The following is a 17,363-nucleotide window of genomic DNA, read 5'->3' on the forward strand; positions in this document are numbered from 1 at the left end:
TGGCTGTCGGCTATGAAACTGTAGTAAAATGTTATTATGCACCCTTCACTCTAAGGTCCCAGTATGATTTTCATACTGAAACACAATTTAAAACAGTTTTTAAAAACTTAAAAAATACAATTAAAAATAAGGTGGGTCCTAAAAATATATATCTCATTTGCCAACGGGCAGGTCAAAGAGGCACAACTTCAGCATTCATCAAGGACTGTATAATGAGGTTGCCAGATACGCTTCTGTGGAGCAGGAGTTCCACACAATTTAGGGACTGCCATAGAGCATGCCCTCTCCTGGGCTGCTACTCCTGAGCTTCTGAACAACCAAGAGGGCCCCCTCTGCTGATCTTATTACCCTAGAGGGTCTGTAGGGAAAGAGGTGGTCTTTCAGATATTTGGGGGCTAACTGATTTATGGCTTTAAACACTAAAGTGAACACCTTGAATTGGACCTGCAGGTAAACTGGCAACTAATGCAGATATTTTAAAACGGGAGTTATATGTGATCCAAAGGGAACCACAGTTAGTAATCTTACTACTGTATACTGGACCAATTGAAGTTTCCAAGTTATCTTCAAGGGCAACCCCACATTGCAATTGTTAAGTTGTGGGCGAACATATCAGACGACACAGCTCTTGTTTATTCAAAGGCCAGAACAGAACTGAACTGAGGAGCTCAGTCAGCCTGCTTATATAGAGCTCCAGAACAATGTAACTGTAGCAACTTTCTAAAACTATCCAATCACTGAACGTCACTTTCGATCCTTCATTTGCATACAAACTATCCAATCACTGAACGTCACTTTCGATCCTTCATTTGCATAACTGTCTACAGTATCCCCCTGCTGGCCTTCAATACATAACAGCAATAATCCCAGGAAAGACCCAGGGAAGAACAGTTGCCACATGAGGTCCAACTGGCTGTACTCCAATTCAACAGTTTGTTTGCTAGAATGAAATCAACCAGAATACTGCTGTCTGGTTGGACACCTAATAATGAACAATATGTTTATGTTCATTAATTTCAATGGGTCTAGTCTTAGGAAAATTTAGTTGAATATCACCCTTAGTCTCAATCTGTAGTAAAGATTGTTGGATTGGTCCCATTAAAATATATGGGCATATAATATGTTCCGGTCAAAATATATTGATGAAATCTTTTAGGGTCCTGTCTCCAAAGCAGAGTTTTTGTAAGGAGCATAGTACAACTGATCAGTGATCTGTTTTGAATAATCTTATTTAAAAGTGTAATTAGAAATGATCATCCAAGGGTGTATATTGCATTTGTTAATCTTTCATCTGCTTAATTCCATTTGTGGGAAAAAGCTAACTGTTACTTTGTTACAAAAAATAACTCATGTTTCTTATATCTGGGCTCTTTCAGATTTAATGATCCAGTTAAAACATCACAATAAGCCACAGTTTGTCTTAAACCATAACTGAATTGTGAATATGAAAAAAAACCCAAAATATTTATTTCAAAGACAAAACAGGTCTGAGTGATTGCCTCTCTTTTAGATGAAACAAAGAAACGCAGATACACTGTCTTAGATCAACCAAAGCTTCATCTTGAAATAATTTTAAGGCTATATTCAGTAAGACAACAGCATATACTTACCTTGTTTCATGTAATGTTCTTTTTCGAAAGCGCAGAGGTGCTGTCCTTAATCCTGGAAGCATAAGATCCTTCTCATAAGTATCTGCATTCCCATTTTGTTCTGGATCACTTATCACAGCTCTAACAAACAAACAAACAAAAACCCAAAAACCCCACATGATTTCATGGAACTAGTTTTATAGAATAAAAATATAAAGTCAAATTCTTACACTGGAACTAGCTACTACACATAGAAGACATCAAGAGACAGCCGCAGAATCTATGCATTCAAATTTATGCATACAATTTTAAAATAATGAATGTTTTATCTAAATCACACAGTATAACTAATTTAGCAATGCTTTCACCATTTAACCCTATTCACAACAAAAGATTTGGTCACAATTCTGTCGCAGAGGCAGGATGCACTGGAAACAAGCACAGGGACTGATGAGTGGAGGGGGGAGGGGGAGAGAAAAAGGACAGGCACACCTGGTGTAGTCTACCTCCTCCCTAAACTCTTTCTCCCATCCTTCTTGCTGCTCAGCTCACAGTGCCTCACAACATGATTCTCTTCTGGGTTCTTTTAAATACATGCAACTCCCCATTTACACAGGTGCTATGTTCCGAGGCACCTTGTGTTTAAGTGAAATCACGTATATTGGGAACACCATTGCAAAACCCCCTAAACCTCTGGCAACCCTTGAAAAACACCTTTTAAAAAACCAAAAATCCACCAAACTCCACCACAATTGTTCCCTCCAGACATCCTTGCTTAAACTCCAACTCTTCACAGGCCTCAAAGGATTCTGGGATTTCACTTGCAAAGCTTCATGGGATTGCTAGACACTATTTTCACACCATTTTTGCCATTTACACACTCTTTTAAGGCTGGTTTTGCACTGTTTTGCGCCACTTACGGGTTTGTAGAAATGTGTGTGTGTGTGGTTGCACATGCCTAGAATATGTGTAAATGGGGAGTTGCCTGTCCTCCTTCCCTAACAGCAGGAATAGGAATACTGTAGCTCCATGTGCAGGCCTGAGATGATGGATGTGAACAAGGAGTATTCTGTCAGCCACAAAGACGAAAAGTAAGGCGGAAGTCCTATCTTGTTCCACATTAGACCTTGCTTGCCAGGCTCTTTTATATTTGTTCTACATCCTGTTCAGAGGTACTAGATAATGACCATTACATATTTACAAAATCAGTTTCGATAGATCTTATGCACAAATCAGTATACCTAAGATAATAATCTTATGGCGTAATCTTATATTTACTCAGCAGTATGCCAGTGAACATAAGGAGACCTTCTAAGTATGCATGCTTAATAAGAGTAGGTTAAGTTTATCATTATCAATATCTTTTTTGTTTTCATGTTTTATGATGCAAATTACTATGTGGATATAGGAAAGTTGGGTTATAGAATCAATAATAAACAGTGACATAATCCAATTGAATTTAGAAATTTTGGCTGCAATCCTGATCCCATTTACTTGGGAATAACCTCATTGAATTCAATAAGACTTAATTCACAGTAGACATGGTTGGCATTGGAACCTTAGGCACTTTGAATTAATTTGTGTCCATTTTTCTGGAAAAAATACATATATACATTGTATTTATTATCTTTTATATACATCAACATTTATATATCAACATTTGTATTTATTATCTTACCTAGATAACTGATCTATCATTACTTGTTCCACTACAGTTTGTTTTTTTCTTTCTGCTGCTACATCCTCCTGCAAGCAAACATTAAAGAGAAAAATATATAATTACAGCAGTTAAGAAAATATTGTTAAAATGTTAGGATCATTTGGATCTCTTAAAAATTAACAGTGGATTAGGGTTGTAAAACTAGGACACACATAAAATGTCACCCAATGAAAAGCTTACACAGATTATTCATAAACTCAGTTATGGTTATTAGAGACACATTTTTATTCAACTAGATAAGAAAAGATAATTTGAGTGTCTGTCATATGTGCAAATTTCATTCTAACAGAAAGAAAAACTGTTTCCATTACTTCTGCTTCCATTCAGAGCATCACAGCATAATAGACTAGTTGAAGCTGTGTGACAACAGTGATATGAATTAATTTTAATATGTTTTATACGCTGCTCAGAAATGAAACACAGTCAATCATATGAATCTTGGATCCTATGTCACTGAGATAAAGCTAAACCCAAGGTTTTGAGTAAGTAGGAAAGCCTCCTTATTTAAAAATGCTTGGAACAGAAACTAGTATATACAGAATTTTATAACAAGTTAACATTTCCCAGAAGACTTACAGCTTCCAATTTTCTTATGCTGTGCTGTATTGTGTAGGGTTTGCTTGTATAACATTGCTGCAGAAGGGCCTTTTCATCAAAAACTGTCATCTCATCATATGTTTTGTTTTCAGGCTGTAAATCCTATGTGGGAATAAAACATGTTATCTAGATATTATCACTGATAATCAGTGGCCAAGACTAGCACTCTTGTTGCATTTGATTTGTGTTCCTCACCATTCAGAATGTGCAAGAAACATTTGTAGGTTCTAACCTATGCTAGTGTCCTGCACATAACTCTATTTTTTTAACTTCCCAGAATTATGAGCTGGTTTAAACTTGCACTGTTCACCTATATATATGCTGATAAATTGAAATGGTGTAGATTTTGAGCAACTGGTGCTCCACCTATGAGAACTTATTTCTGCAGTGCTAATTCTGTTCTCTGAATCAAGGCAGTATGTTATATGAATCCTGCATGCATAAATTCTATATACCCCCAATGGTCTGAGCACAGTACTTTCACATAAAGGTTAGTAGAGTTCCCAGTGTCAAATGAAGTATGAATGTTACCTTTTCCTCAGCTATTCTTTCTGGAGGTTTGTGTTGTTGGTTATCCTTTGCTTTTTTTTCTGCAACTCTTTGAGAATACTGTTTATATCCCTCTTTCATTTCTGCTTCATACTGCTGATACTTGAGTTTGTATTTATCTGTTGGGGGTGGCAGATTTTCTGGTACTGTCTTTTGCTCCCACAAAGAAAGCTGAAAATGAATCATTGGGAGCAGTCAAAACAGCTACTGCAATTGTGAAAGTTTAATAGCGAACACTTTGTTTTTTAAAAGTTGCCAAAAACTATCATGGTACAATTGTAAAATGAAAGTTGAGTTATTTGTCAATAGGGCAGTTTATTATTGTACCAAATAACTACACAATGAGTGAAATGGACAAAGATTTCTACAAACTTCCATTATTATCTTGAATATAGCAATCCACATTTCACATGCAAATCATAAATGGGAAATATGAAAATATAAACTGGCAAACTTTTTCTAAAATAGTTGGGGGGTTTTCAGCATCTGGATGCTTTATTTTTCTATTATTGGACCGAAGCAGAAATATTAATGATTTCATTATTATTTTGAAACACACACACACAAAGTTTTGTTTAATATGTTTCTTTAACTATATTACCTCAGCTTTCTCCAGCTCTGTTTTTCTTGCTGTCTGGGTAAGAGAAAGAGAAAGAGCAGAAACATAAGTGAAATATTTTTCACTTATATTTATAGTTAATCAATATAATTCAAACAGAAATTAATTTCAGATATGACTTTAGGGGGAAATTAAATGAGTTATAAATATTTAAGTGCAACCCAATGCTTAATCAGAAGTTGCCTCTAATGAACTCTGTAAGTCTTACTCCCATCTACACCAACACTCCTTATACATAACCCAGAGCCACACATGCATATTCTATATACTTTGGTGTTATCAGACAGGACATGCATGAAAGGGTCTACTACAGACCCTTTAATCATGGCCATTCAGTTGAATGTTCTACTGAAACAACTGACTACCATAATTACTAATGTCATGCAAATGGCCGTTGCAGCTACATGAATGAATAAGACTCTTTTCCTCTATAAATGGGTATGGTAGAGCCATACTGAATACAATCATGACCAGTGTATTTAGGGTGGTGATGCATGTTAAATAGTGAATAAGATCACAACATAAAAATGTAATATGTATTTAAAAGTAGAAGTCAAACAGTTACCCTTTTACACTTTTCCAGCACATTTTACGTGCTATAAAATATTAAATTCTTTTGACAAATATGGGCATTTGCTAAAGTACAAATATCATTTTCCCAAAATTAGGGCATTGAAATATATGCTATCAATACCCTAAAAATAGACACCAGCAAGGTTGTACTGTACCTAATGACCAGAGTAATCCTACTGGGGGCGGGAAGAGAGGAGTGTCCATGATAAACGAACTGCCGCATCCAATCCATCCTGAGCTTGCACCAGTTGGGACAGAAGCTGGGTAGGAGCAGCTCTTTTCCTGGTAATTCTGGTGCTTTTCCACCCCTCCAGTTTCCCTCCCATTGGTTCCCATGGAAGGGCAATTCACTAAAGCAGCTTCAGGACTGGCATAGTTTTATTTCTGGTTTGGGGGTTTAACAAGAGAAAAATTTGGATCATGGGGATTCAATGCCTCCCTCTGTCTGCTCTGGCACTCCCTGCTGCAGCACTCACTTATCCAATGCATCTCTGAATTCAGTTGCGGTATTCTGCTGCCCAGGAGGATTCTCCTGTGTGGGTGTCTGAGGGCCCTGCTCCTTCCTGCCACTTACCATCTGGCCCGGGGCGGGGCCTGAAGCCTCATAAGGACTGCTGCGCTTTGCTGCCCAGGAGGATTCTCCTGTGTGGGTGTCTGAGGGCCCTGCTCCTTCCTGCCACTCACCATCTGGCCCGGGGCGGGGCCTGAAGCCTCACAAGGACTGCTGCTGCGCTCTGCTGCCCAGGAGGATTCTCCTGTGTGGGTGTCTGAAGGCCCTGCTCCTTCCTGCCACTCACCATCTGGCCCAGGGCGGGGCCTGAAGCCTCACAAGGACTGCTGCTGCGCTCTGCTGCCCAGGAGGATTTTCCTGTGTGGGTGTCTGAGGGCCCTGCTCCTTCCTGCCACTCACCATCTGGCCCGGGGCGGGGCCTGAAGCCTCACAAGGACTGCTGCTGCGCTCTGCTGCCCAGGAGGATTCTCCTGTGTGGGTGTCTGAGGGCCCTGCTCCTTCCTGCCACTCACCATCTGGCCCGGGGCGGGGCCTGAAGCCTCACAAGGACTGCTGCTGCGCTCTGCTGCCCAGGAGGATTCTCCTGTGTGGGTGTCTGAAGGCCCTGCTCCTTCCTGCCACTCACCATCTGGCCCAGGGCGGGGCCTGAAGCCTCACAAGGACTGCTGCTGCGCTCTGCTGCCCAGGAGGATTTTCCTGTGTGGGTGTCTGAGGGCCCTGCTCCTTCCTGCCACTCACCATCTGGCCCGGGGCGGGGCCTGAAGCCTCACAAGGACTGCTGCTGCGCTCTGCTGCCCAGGAGGATTCTCCTGTGTGGGTGTCTGAGGGCCCTGCTCCTTCCTGCCACTCACCATCTGGCCCGGGGCGGGGCCTGAAGCCTCACAAGGACTGCTGCTGCGCTCTGCTGCCCAGGAGGATTCTCCTGTGTGGGTGTCTGAGGGCCCTGCTCCTTCCTGCCACTCACCATCTGGCCCGGGGCGGGGACTGAAGCCTCACAAGGACTGCTGCTGCGCTCTGCTGCCCAGGAGGATTCTCCTGTGTGGGTGTCTGAGGGCCCTGCTCCTTCCTGCCACTTACCATCTGGCCCGGGGCGGGGCCTGAAGCCTCATAAGGACTGCTGCGCTTTGCTGCCCAGGAGGATTCTCCTGTGTGGGTGTCTGAAGGCCCTGCTCCTTCCTGCCACTCACCATCTGGCCCAGGGCGGGGCCTGAAGCCTCACAAGGACTGCTGCTGCGCTCTGCTGCCCAGGAGGATTTTACTGTGTGGGTGTCTGAGGGCCCTGCTCCTTCCTGCCACTCACCATCTGGCCCGGGGCGGGGCCTGAAGCCTCACAAGGACTGCTGCTGCGCTCTGCTGCCCAGGAGGATTCTCCTGTGTGGGTGTCTGAGGGCCCTGCTCCTTCCTGCCACTCACCATCTGGCCCGGGGCGGGGCCTGACAGGCCTCACAGGGACGATTGCTGTCACTGCTGCGGCCCAGGGGGTTCCAGAGTGGCGCAGAGCTTTTTTTAAAATGTTTTAAATTTTTCCTTGTCCTTTTTATTTAATTTTTTTTTGTATATGCGGGGACGTGGATGGGGGTGGGATGGATGTTTAGTTGGGAATTTGTTTGTTTTTAACGGATTTGTAATTTTTATAGTTTTTTATTTGTATTGTTTTTTGTTTTCTGGGGTCTTTTGTTTTTGTATTTATTGTTTTAAGGTCTTATTTTGTTCTTAAGGGGAGGGGTCAGGGCTGCCGGGGAGTGGGTCCCAGCCAACAAAATGGCTGGGGCATGTTCCACAGAGGGGGATGCGCTGGGACAACCGATCTCAGTGATCACGGGTAGGAGGAGGAGTTACGCTAAGACCAGACCTTGTTATTACAGAGGAGGCAGGTTTAGTCGTTGTCTGAGGACTATCCCTGCCTCCGGGTCTGGTCCTGACCGGACGGATACTAGAATCAGCAAGGGATACCCACATGACCTGAAGGTGCTGCTGTGCAATGCCAGGTCAATGATTCATAAAACCACTGCAATCCATGACTTGATCATGGATGGAGGATTTGACCTGGCATGTGTAACAGAGACTTGGTTGGATGAAGCAGATGGGCCTGTTCTTGCCGCTGCTTGTCCACCAGGTTTCTCTTACGCACAGCAACCCAGGCCTTGTGGGCGGGGAGGGGGGGTTGCAGTGATTTTTAGGAAGTCATTAGCTTGCACCAGGCGTCCTATTGGGAAGACCCAGTTTTCTGAGTGCATGTTCTGGAAGTTGGGCAATAGGGGCAGTACAGGATTCCTTCTGGTGTACCGACCTCCCCGCTGCACCAAGGATTCCCTGCCCGAGCTGCTTCAGGTCGTGGCGGATGTCCTCCTGGAGACACCTAGTTTGGTTGTCCTAGGGGATTTTAATATCCATGCCGACACGACCTTACAAGGGGCCGCTCGGGACTTCGTGGAAAGCATGGCCTCCATGGGGCTGTCCCTGAATAAGTTTGGCCCAACCCATAGCCGTGGACATGCCTTGGACCTGGTGTTTACCTCAATGGATGTTGGTGATCTGACACTAAGTAAAAGCGAAACAAAAGAAGTGCCATGGTCAGATCACTTCCTGGTGCAACTTGACTTCTCCGCGACCCTTCCCCTCTGCAGGGAGGTGGGACCGATTCGGATGGTCCGCCCCCGCCACTTAATGGATCCAAATGGTTTCCAGAGAGTGGTAGGGGATGCTTTATCCCATGTTGATGGCCTTTCAGTTGATTCCCTGGTGGCCCGCTGGAATGTGGAGTTAACCAGGGCTATTGACTGTTTGGCTCCGAAGCGCCCTCTCCGATTGCATGGAGCCCGGACAGCCCCGTGGTTTTCCACGGATCTGAGGGCAATGAAACAATCGTTGAGACGGCTAGAGCGCCGGTGGCGGAGGACCCATTCTGAAGCTGACCGGACACAGGTTAGAGCTCAATGTCGAGCCTACCAAGTGGCAGTAGCGACGGCGAAGAAGACTTTCTTCACCGCCTCTATTGCATCTGCAGAAAACAGCAGCAGGAGACTTTTTCAGGTGGTCCGCAATCTAGCGGAACCACCTGCTACATCGGGGCCCAGTACGGGCCACATGATCTCCTGCAATGATTTTGCAAAGTTTTTTGCAGATAAAGTCGCTCAGATTCGGGAAGAGGTCGATGCCACCGTGGGAGCAGGGCCGGGGCGGGAGAGTGCTAGAGTCCTGTCTAGTCAAATTGCGTGGGATCAATTCCAATCTGTTACCTCCGAGGATGTGGACAGGCTGCTTGGACGAGTGAAACCAACCACCTGTCTCCTTGATCCTTGCCCATCCTGGCTTATAAAAGCTAGCTGGGAAGGGCTGGGCGATGGGCTTCGTGGGGTGGTGAATGCTTCCCTCCGTGAGGGAGTCTTCCCAGACCCGCTGAAAGAGGCGGTTATTAAACCGCTTCTTAAAAAACCATCTTTAGATGCGGCCACGATGGCCAACTATCGCCCAGTCTCAAATCTTCCATTCTTGGGCAAGGTGATTGAGCGAGTGGTGGCTGAACAACTCCAGGCACGCCTGGAAGAAGCGGACCATTTGGATCCCTTCCAGTCGGGATTCAGGCCTCATCACGGGACTGAAACTGCCTTGGTCGCACTGGTTGATGATCTCCGGCGGGCTAGGGACAAAGGTGAGAGCTGTTTCCTAGTTCTGCTGGATCTCTCAGCGGCGTTTGATACCATCGACCATAACATCCTTCTGGACCGTCTTGAGGGGCTGGGAGCTGGGGGTACTGTCATACAGTGGTTCCGCTCCTTCCTCCTGGGCCGTGTTCAGAAAGTTGTGGTGGGGGATGAGTGTTCAGACCCCTGGGCTCTCACTTGTGGGGTGCCTCAGGGTTCTGTCCTCTCCCCCATGCTTTTTAACATCTATATGCAGCCACTGGGAGAGATCATCAGGAGGTTTGGGCTGGGTGTTCATCAGTATGCGGATGATACCCAGCTCTACCTCTCTTTCAAATCAGAACCAGTGAAGGCGGTGACGGTCCTGTGTGAGTGTCTGGAGGCGGTTGGAGGATGGATGGCGGCAAACAGATTGAGATTGAATCCTGACAAGACAGAAGTACTGTTTCTGGGGGACAGGAGGCGGGCAGGTGTGGAGGATTTCCTGGTCCTGAATGGGGTAACTGTGCCCCTGAAGGACCAGGTGCGCAGCCTGGGAGTCATTTTGGACTCACAGCTGTCCATGGAGGCACAGGTTAAATCCGTGTCCAGGGCAGCTGTGTACCAGCTCCATCTGGTACGTAGGCTGAGACCCTATCTGCCCGCGGACTGCCTTGCCAGAGTGGTGCATGCTCTGGTTATCTCCCGCTTGGACTACTGCAATGCGCTCTACGTGGGGCTACCTTTGAAGGTGACCCGGAAACTACAACTAATCCAGAATGCAGCGGCCAGACTGGTGACTGGGAGCAGCCGCCGAGACCATATAACACCGGTCTTGAAAGACCTACATTGGCTCCCAGTACGTTTCCGAGCACAATTCAAAGTGTTGGTGCTGACCTTTAAAGCCCTAAACGGCCTCGGTCCAGTATACCTGAAGGAGCGTCTCCACCCCCATCGCTCTACCCGGACACTGAGGTCCAGCACCGAGGGCCTTCTGGCGGTTCCCTCACTGCGAGAAGCCAAGTTACAGGGAACCAGGCAGAGGGCCTTCTCGGTAGTGGCGCCCTCCCTGTGGAACGCCCTCCCACCAGATGTCAAAGAGAACAACAACTACCAGACTTTTAGAAGACATCTGAAGGCAGCCCTGTTTAGGGAAGCTTTTAATGTTTGATGTATCACAGTATTTTAATATTCTTTTGGAAGCCGCCCAGAGTGGCTGGGGAAACCCGGCCAGATGGGCGGGGTATAAATAATAAATTATTATTATTATTATTATTATTATTGGCCCTCATTCAGTCCACCACTTGGTCATGCACCGCTTATGAATGATCATGCCATGGATGAGTGATGTTTTATTATGGACTGGCATGGCATTCACCAGAAGCAGCAGGTGAGTAGGTCCACATAGACACCCTAGCCTTGCTGGATGAGAAGAGCAGGCTTTGCTTATACTTTATGTTCTTCCTTCCAAGATAGTACACCCCACTCCTTGTGCCTCATCCCCTATAACCCTGAAGATGATATAGCTGGAAAATATTCCTGTTAACAAACTAACCTGTTGAATATCATAATGTTGTGCATAAGGGCTCTGTAATGGAGTACCCCAGCTGATGTTCGAAGATGAAAGTAGTAGACCAGTATCAGGCTGTCCACCACTGTATGGAGTGTAGGGATCACCATCCTAAAATAAAAGGACTTTTTAAATGCCAAAGTGTTATGCTTTGTTAAACTGTTGCAGAATATCAATTGCCCAAGAATTCAGGAAGCAAATTCATAAAATTTATGGACACTGGAACTACACAAGGATGAGCTATCTGACCACATTAGTCAGCCACAAGTATCGTGTGTGTTGTGAGTTTTATAAGACACAAGTAACAATACGAATTTCAGAGAAAAGTGTTGTTTTTTACATAAACCTAATCCAAATAATGCCAATTAGGAGCTGCGAAACAGTTTTCTATCCTGAAATATCACACACAGCTGCATATTCCGCCCAACATATTAAAAGAACGTTCTAATGAATTCAGAAAATTAGTTAGATGACTGGTAAGTGACAACTAGGGCAGCATATTCAAGCTAGCACTATGAGATCTAGATATTATTTTGTTTTTTACTTCCAGCAACTGCCACATCTAAAAGTTGGTTAATTTTCTGAAATTAATAGATAATTGTTACCTCATCCTCTGAATCTCCCAGCTTTCCCAGATCAAGGCATGGAACTCTGTAGAAAATCAGAAATTAGAAAATGTAGCAAGCTTTCAAAACTTCCTTTGGTTTTCAGATGCCACAATATGTTTTCCTTTCAAAAAGTTTCATTGATTTCTAAAGGGGTCTAATTAAAAAGTTGCAACTCTCCTTTTCCTTATGGAATCAGGTAAAAGAAGAAAATAAAGAAAATAAATGCACTTCAGACTATTTCCATCCCCATTTGCAAAGGACCCTTGAAGTTCTGTGAGGAAGTTCTGGAAGGCAATTTGTTGTTACCATCTCATAAAGCTTGAGCCAGTGAAGATTAATTTATTTTCACTCTCCACTCAGATAAGTAGCAATTCAACATTGCATTTCTATTACCTTTCTTCATAATTTTATTGTAATTATTTCTCTTATAACCATCCAGTAATCAAGTGAGATATTAATCGTAGTGAAAGTGGGTAATGCATTTGTGAATATTTATGATTTAGAAAGAGGCATTCGGTTTGCTATTAATATTTAGCATCTGAGACCACTCTAGTTCTCAGTGAAATAATTGAAATGTTGAAATGTGTAAAGATTTGCAAGAAGAAAACAGTGCTCAGCAAGGCTCCACTGCCACTAAACGTTATCTATAATAACACTTCTACTTACTTCACCCAGTATACATAGATGCATGCTCAGCAGCAATCCCTATCTTTCTGCCTTCATAGTCCTCCTAAATCCTCTCTAGCTTACAAAGTTTTGATGTCCCCAAACATTCCTTTCACATCAGTCAGCTAGTTTTTCTCCTTTGTCTACGTCTTTCATTCCTGAACCCAACAGCCCTCTGTACCTAGATAACTTTATTCCCTATGTAAAAATTAATTTTCAAGTACAAAACTTGTTTAAAAAGCACATGAAACTCTGGAATAATTGTAGTAAAAAGAATGATACATTTCTGTCTACAAAGTTTTCTTCAACGTATGAACTTGTTCATTGAGAAATACGTGAAAGCAAAGTAACATATAAAAATAAGAACACGGACCCTATAGATGCATACACACATGCACACACACACAAAATAAATAAAATTTGATGATAATTACTATTTCTCTTTGTAGAATTATGTAAGAAAAGTCTGGTACTAAGAAATTCTTATTTTCAGAGAGTTAGAGCTAGAGATCCTAAGGCTGAAGTTCTACTCACAAAAGCAGAAGGTAGGATTTTGGGGGGATTCCCCCTTCCCCTGCAAATCTGCTCTGGAGGACTGGAATGCCCTCAAGAACAATGTGGGAGGTGGGGAAGGAAGAGACAGGAGGAATCTGAGAAAATAGCCATTCTCCTTCCAAGAGGAACAGCATCCACTGGACCAGCTGACCTTCCATTAACAGAAGGAAGGGCTGCTTTGGATTCATATGAAATGAAAAACGTGACAGTGCTGTGAAGGGGTAGCGGGGGGGGGGAGAGACAGTAAACAAAACATAGGCAGTAAAAAAAAAGAAAACATTGACTTACTCAGCTGGTCGAGGGCCATGTTTTGTTTTTGTATGTGGCCTCCATCCCTAAGGGAAGAAAAAAATAGAACCATGTTTAATTCCAGGGTTTTTGCCATATTTCTAAACCCTAAGATTTGAAATCTTTTAAATGAGTATCAATCAGGGTCGAAATACATTTAAATGATGGGCACAGTAGGGGAGAAACCAAGGTTTGTTCTTGGGTTTACAGCATGTGATTTGTCTGGAATGAGACAAACCATAGCCCCAGGATTGGATGACACATTAAAGTTTGCAGCAGTGCAGCAGCAGGAAGACCAGGGTTGCAGCAGAAAGACCAGGGTTACAGTATTTAGTGACATGTCAGTTTAGTGACATGGTATTTTTCATACCACAACAGGATAGGACAGATGCGGTGTCTGATAGTATGTTGTAACAAAGGATTGTTTTGAAAAATTATAACATTAGCAATGAGAGGCAAATAGGAAAGAGGATTCAATACTGAACTTCACGTACCCTATGTACCAAGGACTTTCCAGAGAATGGTTAATGATTGTTTAAATATATATATATTAATCTTTAATATGCTCAACTTACTTGAGCAAGTTTGTAGTTCCTTGAGGACAGGGCTGCTTGCTTTCTTGGAGATGCAGCAACTCCTTTAATCTCTAAATCCATTTGAATTCAGGTATTAACTACCTGTAAAAAAAAAAGAAGGAAAGGAAAAAAAGGTTATTCTCACAGGATGGGAGAAAGAATGACTTGTGCTAAGAAGGATATTAACAAAACAGTATTTCCTATAATAATTAATTCCCTCTTGAACTGCAGTTCTCTCCATAAGCATTCAATTTAGTTACCACAGGTCTCAATTTATTGTTTAAAATGAGAGCATCTATCAGCTTTAATAAATTTCATACTTCAGGCTCAACCAGATGCAGCTTGAAACCAGAGTTTCAAAGTCCAACCTTGGATACTGTAAGTTCTAGATTTTCATTTCAACATATAAGCACAAATTAGCAAGTACACTAAGGTTACAATATTTTTTCCAATGAATCCGGGGACACTTTTCAACTTCAATGGATTTTGTATGGGGACTGGTTTGTAAATCCAGGGACTGTCCCTGGGAAACGGGGATGTCTGGTAACCTTACATTACACCATGAAGGACTTTTCCACAGTTTTATTCAATTTTCTCATATGCCTACAACAAATAAATTAACTCAGGGATACATGATCAATACATGGAACAAACCTGTTAAATGTACTAAAAATAATGAAACCTCTATTTATATGGGTACCAGTGCAAAGTAGGCACCCAGTCAGAAGGGTAGAAATATATTTCAAAAAATTAATAAATTGTCCAGTAGCACCATAGAGACCAACTAAGTTTGTTCTTGGTATGAGCTTTCGTGTGCATGCACACTTCTTCAGATATGAAAGCTCATACCAAGAACAAACTTAGTTGGTCTCTAAGGTGCTACTGGACAATTTTTTTATTTTATATATATATATTTCTACTGCGTCAGATCAACATGGCTACCTGCCTGAGTCAGAAGGGTGACTTGTTTCAACTATGATGTAGTACGCTTGCAAGCATGCATAGAACAGAAGACAAGAGGGAGTATGACATTTGAAAATAAGAAATATTGTATGGGGAGGTGCCAAATATTGTCCTCTCTCAGGGCACCATACTGTATTACCAAAGTGCACCCCTGAGCATAGTTTCCATGATGGCTAGTAGCCACTGATTCACTCCGAAGACTCAGTTAGGGTCAGGGTTGTGCTGTCCTTTGAGGACAATGATTCATCTCTCATTACTGGTGGCAGAGCCAGTAACTATGGGAGGGATAGCCAGGCTTTTTGTCCCAGGGTTAAGCTTCCCGAGGGGCGCCACTGAGGCTCCCCGCTTCTGTGTGTGTGTGTGTGTGTGTGTATACACTTGTACGCAAAAGAGCATATGCGCGTGGGGTGTGTGTGTGCCAAACTGGTCTTTGACTGGGGTGAAATAAAGCCTAGTTTTGCCCCTGCTGGTGGTAAATGCTGTAACCCTGCCTGAGTCCATAGAACAGGGCGGGTAATAAAATATATTGACTAAATCGTAGATTTAAACCAGCACACCTGTTTACAGAACCACAGAATGGCAGAGTTGGAAGGGACCCTCCTCTACTTCCCTCCCGCAACAACATTAATATCTGCAAATAAATGTATTGGGGAGGGGGGCTGCCCTGCAGGACAGTTTTTAAAGTAACTTGGGAGTGATCTAAAGCTATGGTTTTCCCAGTAGTGATGTATGGAAGTGAGAGCTGGACCATAAAGAAGGCTGATTGCCGAAGAATTGATGCTTTTGAATTATGGTGCTGGAGGAGACTCTTGAGAGTCCCATGGACTGCAAGAAGATCAAACCTATCCATCCTTAAGGAAATCAGCCCTGAGTGCTCACTGGAAGGACAGATCGTGAAGCTGAGGCTCCAATACTTTGGCCACCTCATGAGAAGAGAAGACTCCCTGGAAAAGACCCTGATGTTGGGAAAGATGGAAGGCACAAGGAGAAGGGGACGACAGAGGATGAGATGGTTGGACAGTGTTCTGGAAGCTACAAACATGAGTTTGACCAAACTGCGGGAGGCAGTGGAAGACAGGAGTGCCTGGCGTGCTCTGGTCCATGGGGTCACGAAGAGTCGGACATGACTAAACTACAACAACAAAGGCAGGTGGGCCCCCTGGGACTTCCTTTGGGCTCTGCTACATATTTAGCTAGCCTCGCGCACAAGGGATCCCTCGGGACTCCTTCGCGCACGGTCCCGTTTCCTCGCCACCAGAAGCGCGCGCGGCCGCGGAGCTCTCACCGCCGCCTGCCGCCGGGCTGGGAATCCGCGGCCAAGCGCGGCGGCCGCCTCTCGGTTAACGCGGCTCTGCCCATGGCTCCTCGCTCTCCCTCTTGGGGCGGCGAAGGCGGCCCGTCAACAAATATTTTCTCTCACACACGCGCGCGCGCGCGAACTCTGTGGAGGTCCGACTTTGATGCTAAGCGCGGCGGAGAAACGGCGGTTGGAATTTGAAAGGCCCCGCTAGTTTCTTCGTTAACGGCTCCCGGGAAGGGATGCGTTGGGCGCGCGCCCCCGCGGTTGCCTAGGCGACCGGTAAACAAGACGGAACGCCTCCCGCTCCCTCAACCGCCACTTGGGCGCATTAAGTTGAAAAGACGCCCCGAGAGGCGAACGGGGAGGCCGGGCGAGCGCCCCGATGGTCTGCCGCTCTCACCTCAGTGACAACGTCCCTTCCTTCCTCGGACTATTCCCGCCTGGGCGCTTCCTTGTCCAGCCTCCTTCCCAGCCCCACCTCTGCTCTCTCTTCTGGGCTTGTTCCGAGGGAACAATCCGCGAGCTCCTCCCTAGGAAGCGAGCCTAGAGCCGCTGCTGCTGCCCTAGGAGGGGCGCATAGAGACCGGTGGCGGAGGAAGATGTAGGGAAGCGGGCACCCACCTGCCACCCACCGACCCATCTACCTTTCCCTAAAATCGCAGAGAGCGCGTTGCATTTGTCAAAATGCGGCAGCTCCTCACCTGGAGCTTGCGCACTTTTTTTTACCAGCCATACCTACAAGCGGGAAGGAGGGGCGACTACTAAAGGCCACCGTTGCAACAGCTGCTACCATAACAACATCGCGGTGCCCGGGACAAGTTCCGGGGAGCAAGTCCACAAATCGGATTACGAGGTATATATGAGCCAACTTTTGCTACTATGATTGCCTTAAGCTGCCCACCTGTTTCAGCGAGCGGCCCTGGTTTGTGTGTTTTTATAAAGTTCCTGCACCGGCCAGCTTTCTCCTAATGCAAGAAACTACCATTTGGCTCATGAACCCAAGCAAGCCTGGTGTTGTAAGATGGAACGATATTTTTTTCCCCCGACACCCAGGCTG

At 44.7% G+C, this 17,363-nt stretch overlaps 1 protein-coding gene across 2 annotated transcripts in view; it reads right to left on the reverse strand.

The window, feature by feature from the left end:
- Positions 1-16,810, reverse strand: part of CAPS2 (calcyphosine 2) — a 34,090-nt gene extending 17,280 nt beyond the window's left edge. The window contains exons 1-10 of one of the 2 annotated variants that reach the window (XM_083399755.1): positions 16,707-16,810; positions 14,044-14,145; positions 13,469-13,515; positions 11,957-12,002; positions 11,337-11,462; positions 5,057-5,089; positions 4,438-4,626; positions 3,886-4,008; positions 3,268-3,335; positions 1,611-1,730 (exon numbers count right to left, since the gene is read on the reverse strand). In XM_083399755.1, the coding sequence (XP_083255881.1) occupies positions 1,611-1,730; positions 3,268-3,335; positions 3,886-4,008; positions 4,438-4,626; positions 5,057-5,089; positions 11,337-11,462; positions 11,957-12,002; positions 13,469-13,515; positions 14,044-14,124 (833 nt within the window). In that variant the 5' untranslated portion in view covers positions 14,125-14,145; positions 16,707-16,810. Of the gene's footprint in view, positions 1-1,610; positions 1,731-3,267; positions 3,336-3,885; positions 4,009-4,437; positions 4,627-5,056; positions 5,090-11,336; positions 11,463-11,956; positions 12,003-13,468; positions 13,516-14,043; positions 14,146-16,291 lie in introns of both variants that reach the window. The other variant, XM_083399754.1, reaches the window with a different exon arrangement.
- Between the last annotated feature and the right edge of the window lie 553 nt (positions 16,811-17,363).

The sequence above is a fragment of the Podarcis tiliguerta genome, assembly GCF_965153285.1.
Source record: "Podarcis tiliguerta genome assembly, chromosome: 10".
In the NCBI taxonomy this organism is placed as follows: domain Eukaryota; kingdom Metazoa; phylum Chordata; class Lepidosauria; order Squamata; family Lacertidae; genus Podarcis; species Podarcis tiliguerta.